The 21,595-nt window shown below is 38.1% G+C and overlaps 1 protein-coding gene across 13 annotated transcripts in view; it reads left to right on the top strand.

Moving 5' to 3' along the window:
* The window catches only part of ERC1 (ELKS/RAB6-interacting/CAST family member 1), a 515,425-nt gene that overhangs the window by 451,188 nt on the left and 42,642 nt on the right, over positions 1–21,595 (top strand). For 9 of the 13 annotated variants that reach the window (XM_023256613.2, XM_023256607.2, XM_023256611.2 and 6 more), the window contains one exon: positions 18,463–18,651. In XM_023256613.2, coding sequence (XP_023112381.1) covers positions 18,463–18,651 — 189 coding nt within the window. Of the gene's footprint in view, positions 1–18,462; positions 18,652–21,595 lie in introns of those variants that run through there. The other 4 variants (XM_023256617.2, XM_023256616.2, XM_023256614.2 and 1 more) reach the window with 1 other exon arrangement.

The following is a 21,595-nucleotide window of genomic DNA, read 5'->3' as shown; positions in this document are numbered from 1 at the left end:
AGAGGGAGACACAGAATCTGAAACAGGCTCCAGGCTCTGAGCTGTCAGCACAGAGCCCGACGCGGGGCTCAAACTCACGGACCGTGAGATCATGACCTGAGCCGAAGTCGGACGCTTAGCCAACCAAGCCACCCAGGCGCCCCTAGAGTAACATTACTTTAATTGCACAGGTAACCCACAATCCTAGTAATTATTTTTTCCTGCAGCAAAAGAAATTAATCTTCTTTTCTGAATCTCTAATTGAATTGTTAAAGTTTACTAGTAGTACCTGAGCAACAATATAGGTACCTCTCCAAGGCCTCAAGGCATGGGATGTTAGCCATACATATTAAGTCAGACCTGATTACCTTTAAGGAGCACCCCATGATGGCAGGTGTCTTCTTCTTCTGGAGTTTTCTGACCTGAAGGTGATTTTCAGGCAATAGTAAGAAGTAGAAACCACCACCTCTATACTGGAGTCTAAAGTAATTCTGGACACACTTGAAAATTACGTAAGTTCCACAGAGGCAAAGACCTCTTAGACTACATGAGAAAGTTGTAAGTAATTTGGGAGAGAAACCTTTCTCTTGATGTATTCTTAAGACATCATTTTATACTGTTCCATAGGTACATCCTACATTTTTATAGTTTCTACTGAATGATTTAAGGTGACATTGTCCTGTGACTCATGTGATTTATTTCTTAGACTCAGAACTACGGTATTTTAAATGTTTCTGGAACATATGCTCTCAGATCCTTTTAAAAATTCTTTTTCTAAGTGTTTTATTTATTTTTTTTGAGAAAGACAGAATGCAAGTGGGGGGAGGGGCAGAGCATGGGGGAGACACAGAACCCAAAGCAGGCTCCAGGCTCCAAGCTGTCAGCACAGAGCCCGATGTGGGGCTCAAACCCACAAACCGCAAGATCATGACCTGAGCCAAAGTTGGACGCTTAACCGACTGAGCCACATGGGTGCCCCACCATTGGTCCTTATCTTAATGATTATGAGCATTTGACTAATGGGGAAGAGCTGTCTTTCTCCTGTTTGAGGTGCAGTTTGTGATTGAGACATTCTTCCTGGACAATAAAAATACCCTTACACTTTGTGCAAAATAAAAGTTTTCACATCTCAGTTGATTTTCACAGTCATCTGAAAATGTGGAGACCCTGCAGAGCTCAGTATATATTTATCAAATGAAAAAGCTGGTGAGTTTTTACCATAAAGGGAAGTTGCATATAATTTGTTTAAGTTTTTATGCATTAGTACCAGATATTTTTAATCTTTTAAATTCTTCTGTACCTTAACAGGTTATTTATCCTATAATCTGACTCTATTCATGTGTATCAGTTTTCCAGACTGATCTAGCTCCAGTCAGTATCTAGTGCACATTCTAGAATATGCCATTAAGTTCACCATGCACACCCACCAGTTACCATATGATAGGGCCCCCTTTTAATAGTTTTGGAAGACAGGCTTAGCAGTTGCCTATTATATGACATTTTTATTTTGTGGAGTTATGTTTTGGAGGACATGATTTGAATCACATTTTATCTGAACTATTAAACAACAATCTTGTTACAATAGGGTTCTACAGTATTCCTTTCATTAACTTGTCCTCAGCTTCTCACTAATTTGTTATTTTCTATACATTCTCTCTGTCTTTAGGATTACTATCTGTTTTGGGTTAAAGGAATATTTTCTGAAATACAAAAATGCATCATCAACCAAAACAAAAGAGTTATTCTCCATTGATGTGTCTTCCTCCTTCTTCCTGATCCGAAGATGACGAGGCTAAAGTTTCCAGCTGGATTTGGCAGTTAGCATTTCTGGGATAAATTAAATGAGCACACTTGATTGAGGTGTAGCTGGACTGTATCACTGTCTTCCTATTATCCTGGGAGATCAAAGCAGAGCACAAAATGGGGCTTAGTCTTTAAAATATTTGAAACAGATGGCTGGTTCTTTTTGGTGAAAATTCAGGTTTTAAGGCAAACCACTTGTTAGCAAGACTTCATTTCTTTTCATTGAAAGATAGTCAACATTGAATATGTACCACTCTTTCTTCCTCAATTTCAAGACTAGAATTACAAACTTTTTGTATGAGGAGGGATTTGGCAAACCTAGAAAGCACTTGGACTGTCTGCGTTCCTTTTCATGTGAATATAAAATAAGTTATTCAAATTTTGCTTTTGTCATTTTGGATATTAAGTGAAAACATCTTAAATGCTTAAATTTTCATAGTCATTTTGTTGGTGGGTCACTATTTAGAATCTAACATTCATATTGTTATATCCTCCAGAAATTGAATCAGAATGTTTATCCCTCACTTCATGTTTTAACAAGCTGAAAAGCACATTCTCCATACTCCTTTATCATTGACATCTGGGTCCTAAGTTCACATAGAATAATTCCATAAGTGTGGTTTGAGGTTTTTATTGTTTGGTTTAAAACTGACTGAAATGAGAAAATTAAGTCAAAAATATTTTTTGGGAGTCTACTTCCAATCCAAATACTGCACTAGGTATATGGATTAAAATATATGTTTCAAGACTGTAAAACAAATATTAAACCACATTTTCTCCAACAGAAAAAATTATACAAGGTACAGTAGGAAAACCCAGGCCTCTCCAAGAAACTCAAGGTTTCACAGAGAAGGTAACAGTGAGCTGCCTCTTGAAGGAGCAGTTCTCATTTGCCAAACAGATATAATTTTAGACAAGGAAGCATAAACAGCACAACAAATTTGGTATACTCTTAGTAGTTCACTGTGGATAATGCTTAAGGTGTAATTAATTATTTCTACATAACATATTAACCCCAACTTGTCAGCATAAAAGATAATAAGCCTTTGTTATCTCAGAGGTATCTGTGGGTCAGGAATTCAGGAGCCACTTAGCTGGGTAGTCCTTACTTAGAGTCTCATGGGGTTACAGTCAAGATGTCAGTTGGGACTGCAGTTATCCAAAAGCTTGACTGGGAATGGAGCATTCAGTTTCAAGATGGCTCATCTACAGCTCATGTTGGCTGTTGGCAAGAGCCTTCAGTTCCTCCCTGTATGGGTCTCTCCATAAGGCTGCTGGAATATCCTCGTGACATGGTGGCCAACTTCAGCCAAAATGAATGAATCTGGAGAAGAGAATAAGGAAGAAGCCACAAATGCCTTCTGTGACCTAGAATCAGAGGGTACATACCAGCACTCTTACCATATTCTGTTTCTTAGAAGCAAGTCACTAAGACCATCCCACATTTAATGGAGTAGAGTATCTCAGGCTCTACTTTTTGAAGAGAGGCATGTCAAAAGAATTTTGGAGTTATTTTAAAACACCAGAGAGTATCAGGGTAGGAGGAGGGCAAGCCATGAAAGCTGGTGCAGTCAGCAGGTAGATCATGAAGACCTTAGTATGCCATGTAATCTGTACAGGATGGACAGAAAGAGAATACTGGAAACGAGAAGGTCAGTTAAGATTAGCTTCTTATTTTGTCTTGGAGAGTGATGCTGAAGGCCTGAATAGATGCAAGGATGGAAGAGTTAGTAAAGTGGGAATATATTCATTATCAAGAAACTTTGGTTCTTCTAAGAAATGTCTCCAACCGTTTCCAATCTTCTTTGGGTTAGAAAATAGAGAACATAGTATAAAAGCCCAGTTATGGTTTAGGAAGTTAACTTGCCCACAGGAACTATTCAAATAAACAGCAGTGAATAAAGCCAAGGGGAGAAGCATCAAGCTGTGATCCACAGCCACTAGCTGAGTAACATAGCTCCTAACCATGTTTACAAGTCAGGTTACCTCTCCAGGTCTTGAATTTTTCATTTAGAAAGTAGGGCAAGGAGAAGGGGAATAGATTACCTACGTGATCTTTAAAATTCCTCCCATCTTTTAGCTCTGTACTGAAAATGAGTACAAGATGCTGTTTTGGTCCAATTAGTGTTTCACGCTTGTTTAACCTTGAGAATGTTTGACTCTATAGAAATATTTGACCTATTCACAAACATTTAAATCAGGATATACCAGTGTCAAGGAATTTTCACTGAATTTTTGCGGGAGCTGAAACTAAGTTAATTCTATTTAATTTCTTTATCAGTGTTCCATACATGTAATTGAAAATGGCTAACGTTTTCAATATTCTTATTCAATATTCTTATTCTAGTATTTTGCTGAATCATTTTAGTATCCTTTCTTTTCCATTTGCCTATTGCCAAATTCACTTTTCTATTACATCAACGTTTTATTTTATGTTAATATCACTATTGATGCAAATAATACTCATTATGAATTGATTCTTTTATATATATATATATTTTTTTTTCTTGCATCATGATAAGTGTACTCTCTTTAATCCCCATCCCCTATTTTTCTCATCCTCCTACCTCCTCCCCTCTGGTAACCATCAATGTGTTCTCTATAGTTAAGTCTTTGTTTTGGTTTGTCTCTCTCTCTTTTCTTTTCCTTTGCTCATTTGTTTTGTTTCTTAAATTCCATATATGAGTGAAATCATATGGTGTTTGCCTTTCTCTGACTGACTTATTTTGCTTAGCATAATACTGTCTAGCTCCATCTAGGTCACTGCAAATGGCAAGATTTCATTCTGTTTTATGGCTGAGTAATAGTCCATTGTATATATATATACACCACATCTTCTTTATCCATTCATCTTTCAGACACTTGGGCTGCTTTCACAATTTGGCTATTTTAAATAGTGCTACAATAAACATAAGGGTGCATGTATCCCTTTGAATTAGTGTTTTTGTATTCTTTGGATAAATACCCAGTAATGTGATTACTCGATTGTAGGGTAGTTCTATTTTCAGTTTTTTGAAGAACCTCCATCTATTTTTCACAGTGGTTACACCAGGCTACATTCCCACCAGCAGTGCATGAAGGTTCCTTTTTCTCCACATCCTCACCAATACTTGCTGTCTCTTGTGTTCTTGATTTTAGCCATTCTGACAGGAGTGAGGTGATGTCTCATTGTAGTTATGAATTGAATTTTTTAATGGTAGTTATTATTTATTTCTTAACTAATCTGTGAGACAGTTATAAGAATTTCCTAATATTATAGTTACCCCACTGTCTGGAATTGATCTATTGTACAGATTGGCAAAGTTTTGGGTAAAGGTTTGTAGATTAAAAGCAACCATAGGTAATATGTAAATAAATTAGCATGACTCACAATCTGATACAACTTTATTTATGGATGCTGAAATTTGATTTGTATGTAATTTCCATATGTCACCCAAATATTCTTCCTCTCATTTTTTTCAACCATTTGAAAATGTAAAACCCATTCTTAGAAGATGGATTACAGAAAAACAGGCAGTGGTGTTAAATTTGGTCCACGGACTGTAATTTACCAGCCTCTGGTCTATTGCTGATCCAGCTCTTCTTTGTTTTTCTCATTACTCCGCATCCAGTGGTTGTCTCACCATCCACAGTTGGTGGTGGAGCGAAGCACAGTGATAGGGTTAAAATGTCTTAGGGATCAGAGTGTCAGCTAAAATTATCAAGAATAACTTGTATTTTACATCTATTCAGATCTATTTTATAGATGATGAAACAGATTCTTGAAAATAGTAATAGTTAAAAATAATAGTAATAGTTAATAATTATTGAACAAGTTTCCTCTGTGGTAGACACATGGATTATTACAATCACATAAAATACACTGTCCCCAAAGTAGCTTGTCCTTGGTCTCATAGCTAGAATGTTGCAGAGCCTGGAGTTAAACCAGTCTGTCTCCAGAGCCCATGCTTTTAACTACTGCACAGTATTGCTCCATAGTTCTGTACTTCCTCACAGAGTTTTTGGTACAATGCAGACATTTTATAGCCACATAATGTGAGGAATACAAATCTGTCTTTCTGGTGAGGACAGCCTCTGGGTGAAAAAGCCTTTTTTCACCAGTCTTTGAAACTGGATGCCCAGTAATTAACATTACCAGCTAAGGGCCTACATGCTTATGGCTACAGTGTTTGAATGAGTCATGCTTGTGGCCACAGCCAGCCACATTGCCTTCCCTGGCAGTAAAGAATGGAGACTACTGTGTCTGCTTGGATTATAGTGCTATAAAGTATGAGATGCCCTAGCAGCTTTTTCTGGAGAAATATTCAAGTCGATAAGATTCATAGTAAGATCATAAGATACAGAAGACCATCTAAGTTACTTTAATTCCATGGCTAATTAGCAAAAATTTCATGAGTGAAGTAACTAACATGAGAGCAGATAAGGCAAGCAGCCAGGCAAACAACTCTGCTTTCCTAGAAGGTACAAGTTGTAATTGCTTCAGGAGACACTGGGATGCAAGAGTTCCAGTTTAGAGGAGCCTGGCCCCTGTAATCAAACCGCATATTTTGTGTGTGTGTGTGTGTGTGTGTGTGTGTGTGTGTGTGTGTGTGTATGCACGCACGCATGTGTAACATGTGAACCTGATGCTCTATTGTTGTGCACAAAAAAGTATGATTGTTTAGATGGGCATGTTAATTAAATCAGAGCTGAAAACCTTCAGGTACATAGAATGTACAGCACTGAACTCACAAGATAGTCTGAGACACAAATGTCAGCCTTAGGATGGCTTTGCAGTATTCTTTGAAAGGGTACATCTGGGAAATGGTATATGGATGGTGTATTAGATAGATGAATACAGAAGTACACCAGACCAAATGGCGTGAGACTTTATTGTTTAGGTGAGAATGGCAGAGACCTTGCTGCCTGTGGATGATCTAGGGCTTTCTAATTGTTGTCAGCAATAGCATCTCATACAGAAGATTACAGCTGCTGAAGCCTACAAAGCAACTTAGTGTAAAGAATCCCCCAGAATTGAGGGATGCATATATTTGGGCAGATTGCTTGAAGCGTGGAGAGAGCTGTTCCTCCTGTTAGTTGCTGTGAAAGTTTATGACACTAAAAGTATACTCCCTGGAAAGAGACCAAGGAAAAGCACTAGTGACATGAACAGATTAACATGGTAAAGAAAAGGTGTGTTCTACATTCTCTTGTTGCTTTTCCTCTTTGGCTGATTTTCAGGGTTGGAGTTTCCACTGCACTTTTTCATTGTTTCCTATTTTCTAAGCCCAATAAAATATTAGGTACTCTGATTATTTTAGAAACATGGTCTCTGTCCTTTGTGTTTCCCATGAAAACTGCTACAGAATTGGATGTGGGTCCATATGTATGGTAGCTTTATCATGAGTACCAAAAGCTGGAGCTAGAGGCTTGTAGATGAAACAAATTAGGAAGATTCTGTACAAACGTACCTTTTTCCCCCACTGTCAAGTCACTTTATAACTATACTAAGAGCCTCCTTCCTCTGTAATATCGTGTAACTTTACCTTCTTGCAGTCTAGATACACCCCCATTTCTAATTCCTTGGAACTTTCTCCCTTGGTCTGTTGGCACTCCATTCTTTTACCTGCAAGTACTCCGCTGCTCTTCTCTTAGGATCTGTCAGCTGTGTCACAGAGTGTGTTGCTCTTTCCTCTGTTCCTCAGTTTCCAGTGGGACTGCTGCACTCTGCCACTGTACTTCAGAGCTGATCTTCAGTCAGCATTTACTGAACTCTGTACTGGATCAGAGGGAATCTGGGCACATGAATCCTTCTTCCAAAAATTGGGTCATATATACACAAAAAGGCTTGATTTGCCCCAGGTTACTTAATCCTGAATTCCTCTGGCTGTTAACTTATAACAGGATTTCTGGTATTTTGTCATAGTAACTTTTCTATCCTCAAATAATAAAAGCTTTGCTTAAGCATCAACTACTAGTAATAATGTAATAGTGATATCTATCAGAGTTTGTGCTGTGCTAAGCAATTTTAACTTTCAGAGAGGAGGAGGAGGGGAGATTAATTCAGTGACTATTTGGGAGGTTTTATTCTGAAATAAAGAAAATGGGTAGAGAAAACCATCTTCTTAATTTTTGTTTTTCCCAAATCCTTTTTTTTCCACCCAAAGCCTGGGTTACTCCCAAGGCAAAAGGGTAATGTCTGGAAATCATTAATCCATGGGATTTGTTCACGGTGTATAAGATTTTCAGAAAGAATTTGCTTTTTAAATATGATTTCCTGATTGACTACGGCAGACATAAATCCAGGAAGGATGGCTCTGTCAGAGCAGCCAAGATCCCTTTCCAATTCTCAGATATCTGACATTTTTTGGTGTGTATGTGTGGAGTGGAAATACAGATTCTTCGTGTGAGTAGGTCAGGAGGAGAGAGAGGTAGAAGAGGAAAGGAAGAGAATGATGGTGCTACTGGGGCTAAAATAGGGCACCTTTCCTGGAATTAGCCTTAGCTCACGGGGGGCCTAGCTTTATTTAATGTATACTAATGAGAAGGAGAAGTTAAAGAGACAGACACCCTGTGTCTCCTGTCCTGGTACTGGTTTCAGTTCTTGAAGTGCTCTTTTATGATATTCAGAAACACTTCCATCCTCTCAGTTTGCAGATTTCTAAGCTGTGCTAAACCTGAATATAATGGCTAAGGGCCATTTTGCTCAGATCTTTCCTTCCATCTTGCCCTTGCCATCCTCTTCCCACTGCAAGGATATCCGTGTGCCTTCTTATACACACCAAATCACGTGTCTAACCTGTCACAGTTTGTTTCCTGGTTATTTCTAACTTTAGCATTAAGAGATCAAATTCCTATATGAAAATTAGTTCTTCTCTAAATAGCAGAAATACCCATTTCTGATATCTCTCCACAGCTATAGATATTTTCCCCTGTGTTCCAAATGATAGATAAACTGTCCTCTCCCACCTGTACCCTCGTAGGGGGTACATTCTTGTTAAGCACTGTTTGATGAGGAGCCATGTCTACCATGTCTGTCTTCAGATAGAATGAGCCCCTCAGTGGCCACAGCCTATCAGTGAGCATTCTATAGTAGACTTCTAAATATCTGCATGGTCCTGCTGTGTTTGATTTGACATTAGAGTTGAAATAATAATGTGACTAATGGCAAACTATCTCTGTCTACTCCTCCAACTCTTTTAGGTGTGTGTACACACACACACACACACACACACACACACACACACACAGCTTTAACCTGACCTTAAAATAAGCTAATCACAAAACAGTCTCCTCCAGAGACTGGCCTCTGGGAGCCCTTATACAGATATGTTATCAAATCTCATAGTTACTAGATAATCATACTTGGCCCTTTTCTTCTCCGTATTCCTGTAGACTAGACTATGAGAAGGAGCTAGTGGATATGTTCCCTATAATGTACATTCTTTGTTAGATCATTCCCTATTTATTGAAAGACTGTCAAAGCCAGGAGGTTCCTTTTGTTTACCCTGGGTACCTCCACTTGGCTTTCTCTTCCTCTTCCAGTGCAGTTGGTACATTGCATTGGAAAGAGAAGAAAATGAAATGTTGTGATAAGGTTGTTATTGTGGTTTGCCCAACAGGCAACAAGCATGTTGCTGTTTTTCAGATCCATCTGTCTAGCAGACATGTAATAATGCCAAGAAGTGTTGTTGTGCATGACTGCAACAAACAATTATAGCAGGAGTACTTTAGGCCCCACACCTCAAAGGATCAGAATGGAGTGTGAGTTATTAATTTCAACACTCAGGTAGGTGCACAGGCATGCAAGGAGTTGAGGCCACCATTTTTGCTTGCGGCCAACTTCCTAACTAGTTTTTCCTTTTCAATGCAGCATCAGTATTCATTTGGCTCGCCTGTTCCAAAAGTGTAAACCTCTTTTCTCCCTCTTCTGCCTCATTTTTCTCCCCCATGCCTAGATTTTTTTCCCTGTAATTTCTCATTCATGAGTGAATAGCCATGGAACTTTAGTATAGAATGGGGTGGTCACTTACCTGTTTTATTGTGTACACTTTTAGGTGTACACACAAATACTTAACCCCTACATTGTTCACTAAAATACAATAAATGATTTATTGTGGAGAGGCAAGCCTTCAGCCAAGAACTGAATTGAAGATGCTTTCCATCTTTATTAGCTCTTAAGAGCGAGGAAGAATTTTGGAGCATGCACCTATTCTTAGCATTTCTTAATCTAGCAGAGTGGGTGGTTTTCTTGAATCTAGTTCTCTTTCTCTCATCTGACCATGTCTTCAGGGTGCCTACTATGTGTCCCCCTGATTGGTTAGCTTGTAGTAGCTTCTGTGCCTCATAGTAGCATTCTCTCCACCTAATGTCCATTTATCTGCACTTCTTCATTTGTACATACTTGTCTGCCCCCTTATTGGTAAATAATCTTATTTTCACGTATCTTACAAATTTCCAAGTGTTAAAGCAGGTACTTGAAATACCTACAGCTTTTAACATCCTCCATGAGCATATGAATAAAAGGGCCCAGTGGGAGATGCCCTTCCCTTACCAGTGGGCAGGCCCGCAACACTCTGCTGTATTTGAGTAGCATTTATTATACTGCATAAAATAGGATAGGTTTTAACTAAACGAAGAGTAACTAGGCAAAATATAGTGAGCAGCTCTGTAGTTCAGATTTCAAGATTCATTTTATTCTGTACCCTGTTTCCTGTCTCCTTACAACTTTGAGTACAGATTTTTTTTTCTCTCTCTGTGTATCCAGATCAAGAAGTAGAAAATGTTTTGTTTTGCTGAAGTGGTAGTATATACTTAAAGAAAAGTTGACAACGGATTTCTGAGCCATGAAACTAAGAGGAAATGACCACATGTTATTTAAAAAATTTTTAATGTTTATTTTTGAGAGAGAGAGAGAGAGAGAGAGAGAGAACGAACATGAGCAGGGAACAGGCAGAGAGAGAGAGAGACACAGAATCTGAAGCAGGCTCCAGGATCTGAGCTGTCAGCACAGTCTGACATAGGGCTTGAACCCACAAATTGTGAAACCATGACTTGAGCTGAAGTCAGACACTTAACCAACTGAGCCCCCAGTTTTTTATAAAATGATTACCACTTTTGTTTGTACTTCAAAACCTGTAGCCTTTGGCAATTTTGATAGATACATTTAAACTTTAACAAACCATAAAGCCTTTTTAAAATCTAAAACCTTTGGAGAGAGTTTTTACTTTAAAAAGTAGATATTTCTGTTTGTAGTAAGATTTCTGATTAACATTTATTCATCTCAGTGACCCAATAGTCCCTGAACCTGAATTCCTAGTGTAACTGAGTATTTACTATTCCTTTACTCAGTGTTAAAGAAAAAAATTATCCATTCCCTTTTTAAAACAGTAAGACAGACTTTATTCAAGACAACTGTGGTAGGAATAGGAAGCAGTGCAATGGAGTTGTTCAGTGGGGAGAAAGATTGTGCTTAACAATCTTTGAACTGAATACGGTAAGGAAAACTGGAAATTCATGGCCAAGAAGCAGGGTTGGGATCAGTATATGGACACTTACCAAGACAAAACACCAGGGATAAGGGCACATTCTGGCTAAACTGACCTAATAAGATCCTTGCTGAAGGCAGGCCAGCGATCACCTGGAGAGTGAGGGAGGATGAGGAACCTTATCATATATTGAGAGTAATCAAATATCAAGGATGAGAGATTCTTGATAAACCAATTTAGCAGAATTCTTGATAGAGCTAGACAATGTAGAGATGAGCCCCAAATTAGGGCCAGTTGAGAAGAGAGTTCAGGGAGAACCTAACTAAAGTTTGGTGAGAATCTTTGCCACCAGTATATAGATAACATAATGAGAGGGTTAAGTGAGCCTAAGTGATTCCCCAGTCCAAATATTTCATTTACTATAGTAGTAATAGTAGGTCATCTGTAAGGGAGGCTGAAAGAACAGATTCTGCTTACTGTAACACACCTATTTTAGGTACTTAGAAAATATTTATGATATAAATGATTGTTTTGCTTTTGTCATGATTTTTATTTTTGGTTTAGGAGACAAATACAGGAAAGTCACATTCTATAAAATTTGGGGAGTCAAATAGTTAAACATGAAAAATAGTTAATGAAGTAAGGGTTAGGATTTGGAGCCCTTAACTTTAACTTGCCTTTAACTTTAGGTTATCTGTTAATTTTTCCTGGAATTTTGGAAGTTTATTAACTTACCCCTAAAAGAAAGGCAGCTATGCTATACTAGAATTGTTTTTCAGTTACTAGCCCTCTAAGTACAAAGTAAGTCTAAAGCTATTCTCTCTCTTGCAGGAAAAGTGTCTAGTGAGGGCCATTCTCAAAAGTATATTTTTTTCTATTTGGTAGGGTTAAAAATGGGTAAGACTGTACCACCAAAAACATTTAGGGAATCCATTAATTGTCCTTCTGTTTGGGCTTCAAATGAGAAAGCTAATTAAGAAGTTGGATCTCAGAGACCATTAAGAATAAAAAACTTGAGGAGTGCCTGGGTGGCTCAGTCAGTTAAGCATCTGACTTCAGCTCAAGTCATGATCTCGAGGTTTGTGAGTTCAAGCCCGCATCGAGCTCTGTGCTGACAGCTCAGAGCCTGGAGCCTGCTTCGGATTCTGTGTCTCCCTCGTTCTCTGCCCCTCCCCCACTTTCTCTCTGCCTCTCTCTCTCTCTCTCTCTCTCTCTCTCTCTCTCTCTCAAAAATAAACATTAAAAAAATTTTTTTAAAGAAGAAAAAACTTGAATTTTATAACCTTAATATGAAGACAAAGTTAAACTAAGCTTCACAGCACGGCACAGAGGTTTATTTAGCAATTTGTTTGCCTGAAGTTGATTTCAAAAGTAAACTTGAAGATAAACCATGAATTTATGCATTTTAATTCTTGTATACACTCAACACATTAGCTCCATTATTTCATGACTTTTTTAATGTAGAGTAGAACCACACCTTATTCTTAATATTCCCACCAGCTAAAACTGGATATGGCATGACACAAAGGCATTCACTAAATGTTTGTTAAGTGAATTATATAACTTTTTAGTTTCAATATATGTCATTTGATATACTATATTTTTTGAAAGAACTCTATTCTTAAACAAATAACTGCATTTAAGTAAGAACATAACACAAAATTCCAGACTTTTGTAAAGAAACTTAACACTAGCCTTCATCTTTCTTATCCTGAAGTATATAATTGGCCAAGAAGATAAACTTAGTTATTGAAGGAGAAAAGACTTTGAGACTAGATTGATTAATTTTATCTATTTATTTATTTATTTATTTATTTATTTGGTTCTTTTTTTTTTTTTTTTTTTTTTTTTTACTTTTCAGAGTTAGCCCTCTGCTGGAGCCTCTAGACAAAAATACAGTTAAGAAACTAATGTCTCTAGGCAGTTAATGTTATTTGTTCTGGGACTTTCTTGATACACCTACACTGGGGGACAGAAGTGTATTGATAACCCAGTGAGAAATCAAAACTACCACTAGCATTTTTGCCATTAATATATGGGCAGGTGAACCTGTCTCTGAAGACTTCAGCAGCAGATATAAAGAGGAACAAGAAGATTTTATAGCCAATTAAGGGTAGTCAGCTGGCCACAGAAGAATCACAGCAAATGTAAAAATAATTTTCCAGGAACACAGTAAATGATGGATAAATGTTAGCTTTTTAACAAATGGCATCTTCAGGGCATCTGGGTGGCTCAGTCACCCTTAACTTTAAGTCACTTAACTAAGTGTCTGACTTCAGGTTAGGTCATGGTCTCATGGTTCTTGAGTTCACGCCCCACATTGGGCTGTCTGCTATCAGTGCAGAGCCTGCTTCAGATCTTCTGTCCCTCTGTCTCTTCCCCTCCTCCTACTCACTCACTCTCTCTCAAAAATAAACATTTTTAAAAATGGCATCTTCTTGGGGTGTCTGGGTGGTGCTTAGTCCATTAAGTGTCCAACTCATGATTTGGGCTCAGGTCATGATCTCAAAACCCCACATTGGGCCTGTGCTGGGCATGGAGGCTGAGATTCTCTCTCTCCTTCTCCCTCCCCTCCTCATGCTTGCACTCTCTCTCTCTCTCAAAAATAAAATATTTTTTAAAGTGGCATCTTCTTGGGGTGCCTACGTAGCTCAGTTGGTTAAGCATCCGACTGTTGATCTCAGCTCAGGTCTTGATCACAGGGTCATGAGTTCAAGCCCCATGTTGGCTCCACACTGGGCCTGAAGACTACTTTAACATAAATAAATAATAAATAATAACAAATGGCATCTTCCAAACAGCAAAATACTAGTTACCCCAAAATCTTAAGTTCCAAATAATATTGAGTACCTATTCATTCAGCCTTTATGATGAAGCTACACCATTCCTTTTTAAATGAGTGCCTAGGGTGGATGCCTGGATGGCTCAGTTGGTTCTGACTCTTGATTTTGGCTCAGGTCACGATCTCACAGTTTGTGGGTTCAAGCCCTGGTGTCGGACTCCATGCCGGCAGTGCGGAGCCTGCTTAAGATTCTCTCTTTTCTCTTTGTCCCTCCCCTGCTCATGCTCTCACATCCTCTCTCAAAATAAATAAGGAAATAAATAAAAAACAAAATTAAAAAAATAAAACCAGTGCCTAGAATGTGTTACAACGAACTTATCTATACTTAGAGTAAGTGTCTGACAAAGAAACAGTAGAGGGAGAAGAGAAAAGGAGGCTAAATAATGGACTAGTTAAAAGTCTTTCACTGTGCACATTCCATCCTGGTATTGAAGAGTCAAATGGTCTAAGAAAGTGTGTTCAGATATCATAGATACATGGGTTGCAGAAATGGAAAACTGTGGAATTTTCACTCACAGTCTACACTGAACAATACAGGAGCAATTCATCTGTTTTCCAAAAGACCTTTACCCATCTAATCTCACTTAAGTGGAAAGGAGGTTAAAATAAATACCTCAGAAGATCACTGTCCTCTGTCACCATATGTCATCAAATGCTGGCCTCTGAAGTCAGTTTGAGAATCTAGTACAAAAGCAAATAAATCCTTTAGAGAAGAAACAAAGCTATCAGTAAGTCAACCAAAATTATCTTATCCCTTTTTGTAATTTAAATTCTTTTCCTTAATAATTTGGTAAATATTAAGACTAGGGGAACATTGCCTTTTGGCATTACATTTGATACAAGCAGAAATTAATCTTGATAAGTTCATTTTTTAACTTCATTTTGACAAAAAAAGATGTATAACTATTTTTCTGCATAGCTATGGAACTAAGCCTGACCACATTTCTGATAGTTTTTGGTAGGACTTCTTGCCAATGTACTGAGGTTGCATGTGGACAGAAGACATAACTTACAGATCCTGTAAGGCATCCTCATTCCACTTGACAAGCGTCCCTTTTCCCTCTTGAGATTAGGCAGTGGCAGTTCTACCTTGTGGGAAATGCAATTTCTTTTCTAAGTGGCCTGCCCAAGTCAGATAGGGGGAAAAGGAAGAGATAAGGGCATTTCCCACATGATTGACGTGGTTAAATGTGTCCCAGAGAGGCCAAAGTGATTTTTTTAAGAGGGTAGATTTGAGAGCTGTGCTACTTGGGCTGTTTCCTATGCCTTCACATAGTAAGCCCTATGGGGTTTTTGTTTTGTTTTGTTAAAGCAATTCCTTTAGCCATGGGAAGAAAGGACAGACATCTGGGCTATTGCATAGATGAATTTTTATTCTGGAAAGAATTTCAAATTCCATCATTTTTTAACTTTTCAATTTGGACTTTGAGGAATTATAGAGTGCAAAAGACTATCATGTTTTTTAGTCAGTTAGCACTTCAACATGAAATGCATTTAAATCAATTTAAATTTACCTTTAAGAACAAGGACCTGAAAAATAAGTTTTTTCATTTCAAGTCATGTAGTAATGAGGTAGTATTTTTCTAAATGTCATTTACTATCAGAAATTTGACTTTTCCATTACTACCATTTATCACATTGTCCCCTTCCTCTGTGGTCATATTCTTTCATGCCAGTTTGCTTATTCAAACAGTAATTACCTAAAATATCAGCTTTTTCAGCCTTGCAGCCCAGATGTGATAACATCTATAGTGCCCCCCCAACACACACACACACACACACACACACACACACACACACACACACACACACACAGAATAAGTGGTAGTCCCAAAAGTGAATTCCCCCTCCCCCACCAAATTTTTTTTTATCAATGGAAGACAAGGCCAAGCTAAAAACAACAACCAAAAAAGAAAGAAAGGAAGGAAGGAAGGAAGGAAGGAAGGAAGGAAGGAAGGAAGGAAGGAAGGAAGGAAGGAAGAAAAGAAATAGGGCTACATTGTGTGGAGGCCTCAGGGATGTGGTGTGTTATGGTTCTATTACCATGACTAGGCAGTTTAGTTATTGAAGTGCAAAGTGTGCATGCATTTAAGGGAATATTGCCTTTATATTGCTTTTAAAGATTATGCTTTGGAATTCTTTATAAAATTTTCTGCAGTGAGTATGCATTTGTGGCCAGAAATAAAATACAATTCTTTTTGAGAGATTGGTGATGTTAGTGAAAAATTGTCCAACTTCCCCACTCTCTAAATCCTCTGCTTTATTCAAAGAGTCCCTTCCTTCTGTGATTGGCAGGGCCAATATGTCTATCATAGGTAGGAAATGCCAGCACAAACTGGTACCATGAGCCTGCTGATTAGGGGTTTCTTATAGAACCCAAGAGCTTTCCATACCAGCACCTAAGTGTTTAACCTTTATCCTTATAGAAATGTGTGTATGAGTTTAAAAAACAAAATAATGCTAAGTTGATTTACTTTCTCTGGTTTGTCTAGCCAGGCTTCAACTTCTATAATATGTAATACTAGATAGGCCTAACCTCTGAACTCTGATCTCTTTAGTAAGCTAAAGATTGTTTTAGTCACTATGCCCTGGCTCTTCCCTCTCTTTTTTTTTTTTTAAGTTTTTATTTATTTTGAGAGAGAGAGAGCACAAGTTAGGGAGTGGCAGAGAGAGAGGGAGAGAGAAAGAATCCCAAGCAGGCTCCACACTGTCCAGATGCAGAGCCCGATGCAGGGCTCGAACTCACGAACCATGAGATCATGACCTGAGCTGAAGGTGGATGCTTAACCGATTAAGCCACCCAGTTGCCCCTGGCTCTTCCCTCTCAATTATTTCATGGAATTAATATTAGAAAACACAGGAAATGTGATGTATTTATAAAGCCACCGTTAAAAACCATGTTTTTCCAGGAATAGGTAATGTTTGAATAGTACTCATAATGTTTATAACATTAAATGGATAAACAGTGTATCAAGCAAAATATGAAGTGTGATACTGTTAAAGTTGGTTTATATAAGTTTATTAGAAGATTTAGAAGAAAATCACCCAACATTGCAAATGGTAATGCCTATAGCCTATTTTGTCACTTCTTTTATACTTTTTTCCCATATTTTTCAGAGTAAATATGTATTAATTTCATAAAATATGTAAAACTTTATTCATTTAAAAAAAACTCTTAAAGAGAAATAAAGGAAAGCAGCAGGAGCAGGCCTCTCGGGAGCCAAGGAGAAATCAGTGTCACTTTTGAAAGTAATGCCAGTCCTTGTTTCTGTAAAGAAGATAACTGAGCTCCTTTATTCATTAGGTAGGTTAGAGGTGTCCTGTACATGAAAAATGCCAGCCTAGTGACATGTAACAGGTGCAGACCTCTGCCTTTTAAGCCCTGGGAACATTTTGAGAATTGCCAGCATTTTGGTGGAGCTTCGCAACTCTCACAGCTGCTATGTATCAAGCAGGTGCTGCTCTAACATTTCCTCGTTCTGAGATGTGAGATCTGGCCCAACTCTTCCTAAACGCGCCAGGCTTTGACCAACTACCAAGTACCTGACCAGAGTATTGTCATGAGAGCTGTCAAATGAAATTCTGGGGTAGAAGTCATCTGTCATGTGCTTCCAAGTGGAATCAAGGGATAGTTACTCATCCAGGGTAAAGAGAATACCAAAAAAAAAAAAAAAAGTGCAGGACTGTTTTTCAAGATAAACATCAAACCAGTGTTACAACTGAGAGAATTTCAGAGTCCTTGGCTGTGAGTCAGGTGTTTGGTGTTATATAAGAATTTATCAATCACTGTTTAAAAAGAATATTGGATACCTCTGTGAAATGAATGAGGGGCGCTTAAGCCAGGATGAGGCAGATTTAGTAATGAGTTCACTCATCACATCTCATGGCCAAGAAAAACTTGCACCTTCTCCAGAGACAGAATTTTTCTTCCATTCCGGGAGGTGAAGGAACACATGAAGTATATGCTGTCCAGGCTTTCAGTGAGCAAATTTCGCTAGCATTTTTTTTTGTAACCTCTTATAAATAAATGGGAAGAGAAATCATGAGGTAACTGGAGTCTTTCTGTATCATGAATGTCATCGTGGTAAAAACAAGTTAGTCCTGTGTTTAATCCCCTGCCTAAGTACGGAACTCTCAGTTTCATCTTGATAGACTAAGCCAGCATTCCCTACCTGTCTCCCAAAAGGGGGTTTAGATGTGACAGTGTAAATGTGCAAGTGTGTGGAACTGTATCTTTTTATAATCCTGAAGATTTCAGTGGTGGTTAGAGCAGTTTGAGTCTTTGGCCAGTTTTCTTTGACTTGGAAGACAAAGATATTTGAACTTCTTGTTTCAGATTGACCTTGACTTTCCTCAATTTTTTCACTTCAGATCATCCAGCCCCTCTTAGAACTTGACCAGAATAGAAGCAAATTAAAGTTGTATATTGGACACTTGACAGCCCTCTGCCATGACCGAGACCCCCTGATTCTTCGTGGACTCACTCCACCAGCTTCCTATAACTTGGACGATGACCAGGCAGCTTGGGAGAATGAGCTGCAGAAGATGACCCAGGAGCAGGTAAGTCTCTCACTTGAACTTTGACAAGACACTTAAAATTCAGCTGCTATTTAGATTGATGCAGTAGGAGCTACCTTTGGAAACTCAGTGTCCAGATTCAGGATTCTTAGCAAAGGGTAGTTCTTCAACAGATAATAGGAATTACCATTTGCAAAAGTACCACTTTATTCTTCCCTCAGTGTGACTTGCTCAAGTATCAAAAAGGGCTGCTTAGCACTCTCAACAATAGCCAAATTATGGAAAGAGCCTAAATGTCCATCAACTGATGAATGGATAAAGAAATTGTGGTTTATATACACAATGGAGTACTACGTGGCAATGAGAAAGAATGAAATCTGGCCCTTTGTAGCAACGTGGATGGAACTGGAGAGTGTTATGCTAAGTGAAATAAGCCATACAGAGAAAGACAGATACCATATGTTTTCATTCTTATGTGGATCCTGAGAAACTTAACAGAAACTCATGGGGGAGGGGAAGAAAAAAAAAAAAGAGGTTAGAGTGGGAGAGAGCCAAAGCATAAGAAACTCTTAAAAACTGAGAACAAACTGAGGGTTGATGGGGGGTGGGAGGGAGGGGAGGATGGGTGATGAGTATTGAAGAGGGCATCTTTTGGGATGAGCACCGGGTGTTGTATGGAAACCAGTTTGACAATAAATTTCATATATTGGGGGGAAAAAAGGGCTGCTTAGAAAGGAGAGGGTTAAGGACAGTCTGCTCATATGCCATGTGTTGTTTCATAGAAGCAATGACCACTGATAATTATGGATACTGAAGGAAAATCTGAGTTAAGGATACTTGGATAAAGGATTCTTGACAAGTCAGTAGCATATATCTTCAGTTGTCTCTAGGGAACAGTGGGTTACAACACACTTAAATTTTTAAGTAAAAGAACCATTTGATGAATTAGTTAATGTTGCTTCCCATGCTACATTTTCTGCCTACTGTTGCCTGTAAAATACCCAGTGATTCTCTTTTATTCATATTGTGATTTTATTTTATTTTTTGTTCTTTTGTTTAATAGAGAAAGGCTATTCTGGACAGAAAAACTGTGAATAAAAGAAACATAAAAATGAAAAAGGAGAGCTATAGAGAGCAGACATAGAAAGTGAAGGAAAGAAAAGTTGAATAAATACAGAGAAAGAGAACAGTTTTTAAAACATTAAGTCTAAGCTCCTTTTGTTCCTAGTTTATAGATGGAGTTGATGATATCCCTAACTAGGCTATAATCATACTAACCAAGAGACTTAACTGCACTGGTGGTGTAAATTTACTAAAATTCTGCAGAATTTTGAAGCGGTATGCTGTTGTCCAGCTAAATCCTTGCTATTTGTTAAGCACTATTTGTTCACTTACAATGTGTGAAGGAAAATTGTGTTAAATACAGTACTTCCATGGTATAATGGTAAAGACAGCAGTATTAACCCACAGATCAAGAAATGCAGACTGGAGTTGTAGAGCGGTGCTTACTTACCCCTGATATGGATATTGCCTCATAGAACACATATTTATTTAACAGCCTAATTAGTTATCTACCTCACTTATTTAATTAGTAAAAAGGTAAGGCCTGCCTCTCAAATGTAGCATGTTGCCATTGAAATTTTAATTTCTCTCTTCTTGAAAGAGAAAAATCCAAAGGACAGAATGAAATTGGATTCCGAGTAGCTCCTTTGGATATTAATAACCATGTAGTGAAGATGCAACTGAAAGCCCACTGGAAGCAGAACACATGGCTGGTTAATTTTCAAAACTTTTACTTCAGGGGCACATAGGTGGCTCAGTCGGTTGAGCGTCTGACTTCTGCTCAGGTCATGATCTCATGGTTCGGAAGTTCGAGCCTCACGTCAGGCTCTGTGCTGACAGCTCCGAGCCTGGATCCTGCTTCAAATTTTCTCTCTCTCTCTCTCTCTCTCTCTCTCTCTCTCTCTCTCTCTCTCTCTCTCTCTCTCCTTCTCTCTCTCTCTCTCTCTCTCCTTCTCTCTCTCTCTGCCCTTCTCCCACTCGTGCTCACTCGCTCTCTCTCAAATAAACATTAAAATTTTTTTATTTAAAAAACTTTTACTTCAAAATTTTACAGAAGAACAATGCTTCTTAAAGCACTGACCATAGTAATGTATCAAAGTTTAACCAGCATTAAATTATTTCTTTGTGTAACAGCCTGTCTTTGAAATGAAAAAAGTATTTTAGCTTAGTTCCATTTTTCAAATATGCTTGAATGGGCTTAACTCAGTCTCTCTAAGGGGAAAAAAAATATCTCCAGGATGAGGCCAAAATCGAAAATTTCAAACTAAGAATTTTTCAAAAAGTTTTGAGTGAATGAAACCAGGAATTCACTAATAGACTTGCATTACACGTTATGTTAAAATCAAGCTACTGTAAACATCAAAACAATTTTGCTCATATACATGAATTGTGTTAATATGTTTCTTCTTGATTGAGAATGTGCTTCAGTCACTGAAGTTATTGCTTGAAGTGTATGAAGTTGTATCTTTAGCAGGCTTCCCTGGAAAACCTGGGAAACAGGGGACTTAGGTTATCTGTAAAAGAATACAGCAACCAACACCACCTTCTATTGGTGGAGAAACCAATCAATTTTCTGCCTCACCACAAGTAAGAATTTAAGGGAACAATGCAGGCTGTTGAGAAAGATGACCCTTAATACTACAAAATGATTTGTCTATGAAAGTATTATGTTCAAGGTTTGACTTTACTTTTTGAAGCCCTAGAAACATATGACATGAATCACTGCCAGACACACCCATTGGTTTATTTTATGTGTATGTATTCTGTTTACATTTTTGTTTTGGGGATGTAGAGTCTTCTGCAACTGACATTTGTTATCCAAATCTGTGTGTCCAGTGTATTTCACTGTCCCCAGTAACACCCTCATGAGGACAGGACAGGAATCTTGTCTATATCAAGAAAGATGCTTAGCGTATAGTATCTG

Source organism: Felis catus, chromosome B4 (genome assembly GCF_018350175.1).
Source record: "Felis catus isolate Fca126 chromosome B4, F.catus_Fca126_mat1.0, whole genome shotgun sequence".
Classification (NCBI taxonomy): Eukaryota; Metazoa; Chordata; class Mammalia; order Carnivora; family Felidae; genus Felis; species Felis catus.
Note: the sequence above shows the minus strand (reverse complement) of the source record. Positions and strands in the feature narration are given on the sequence as shown.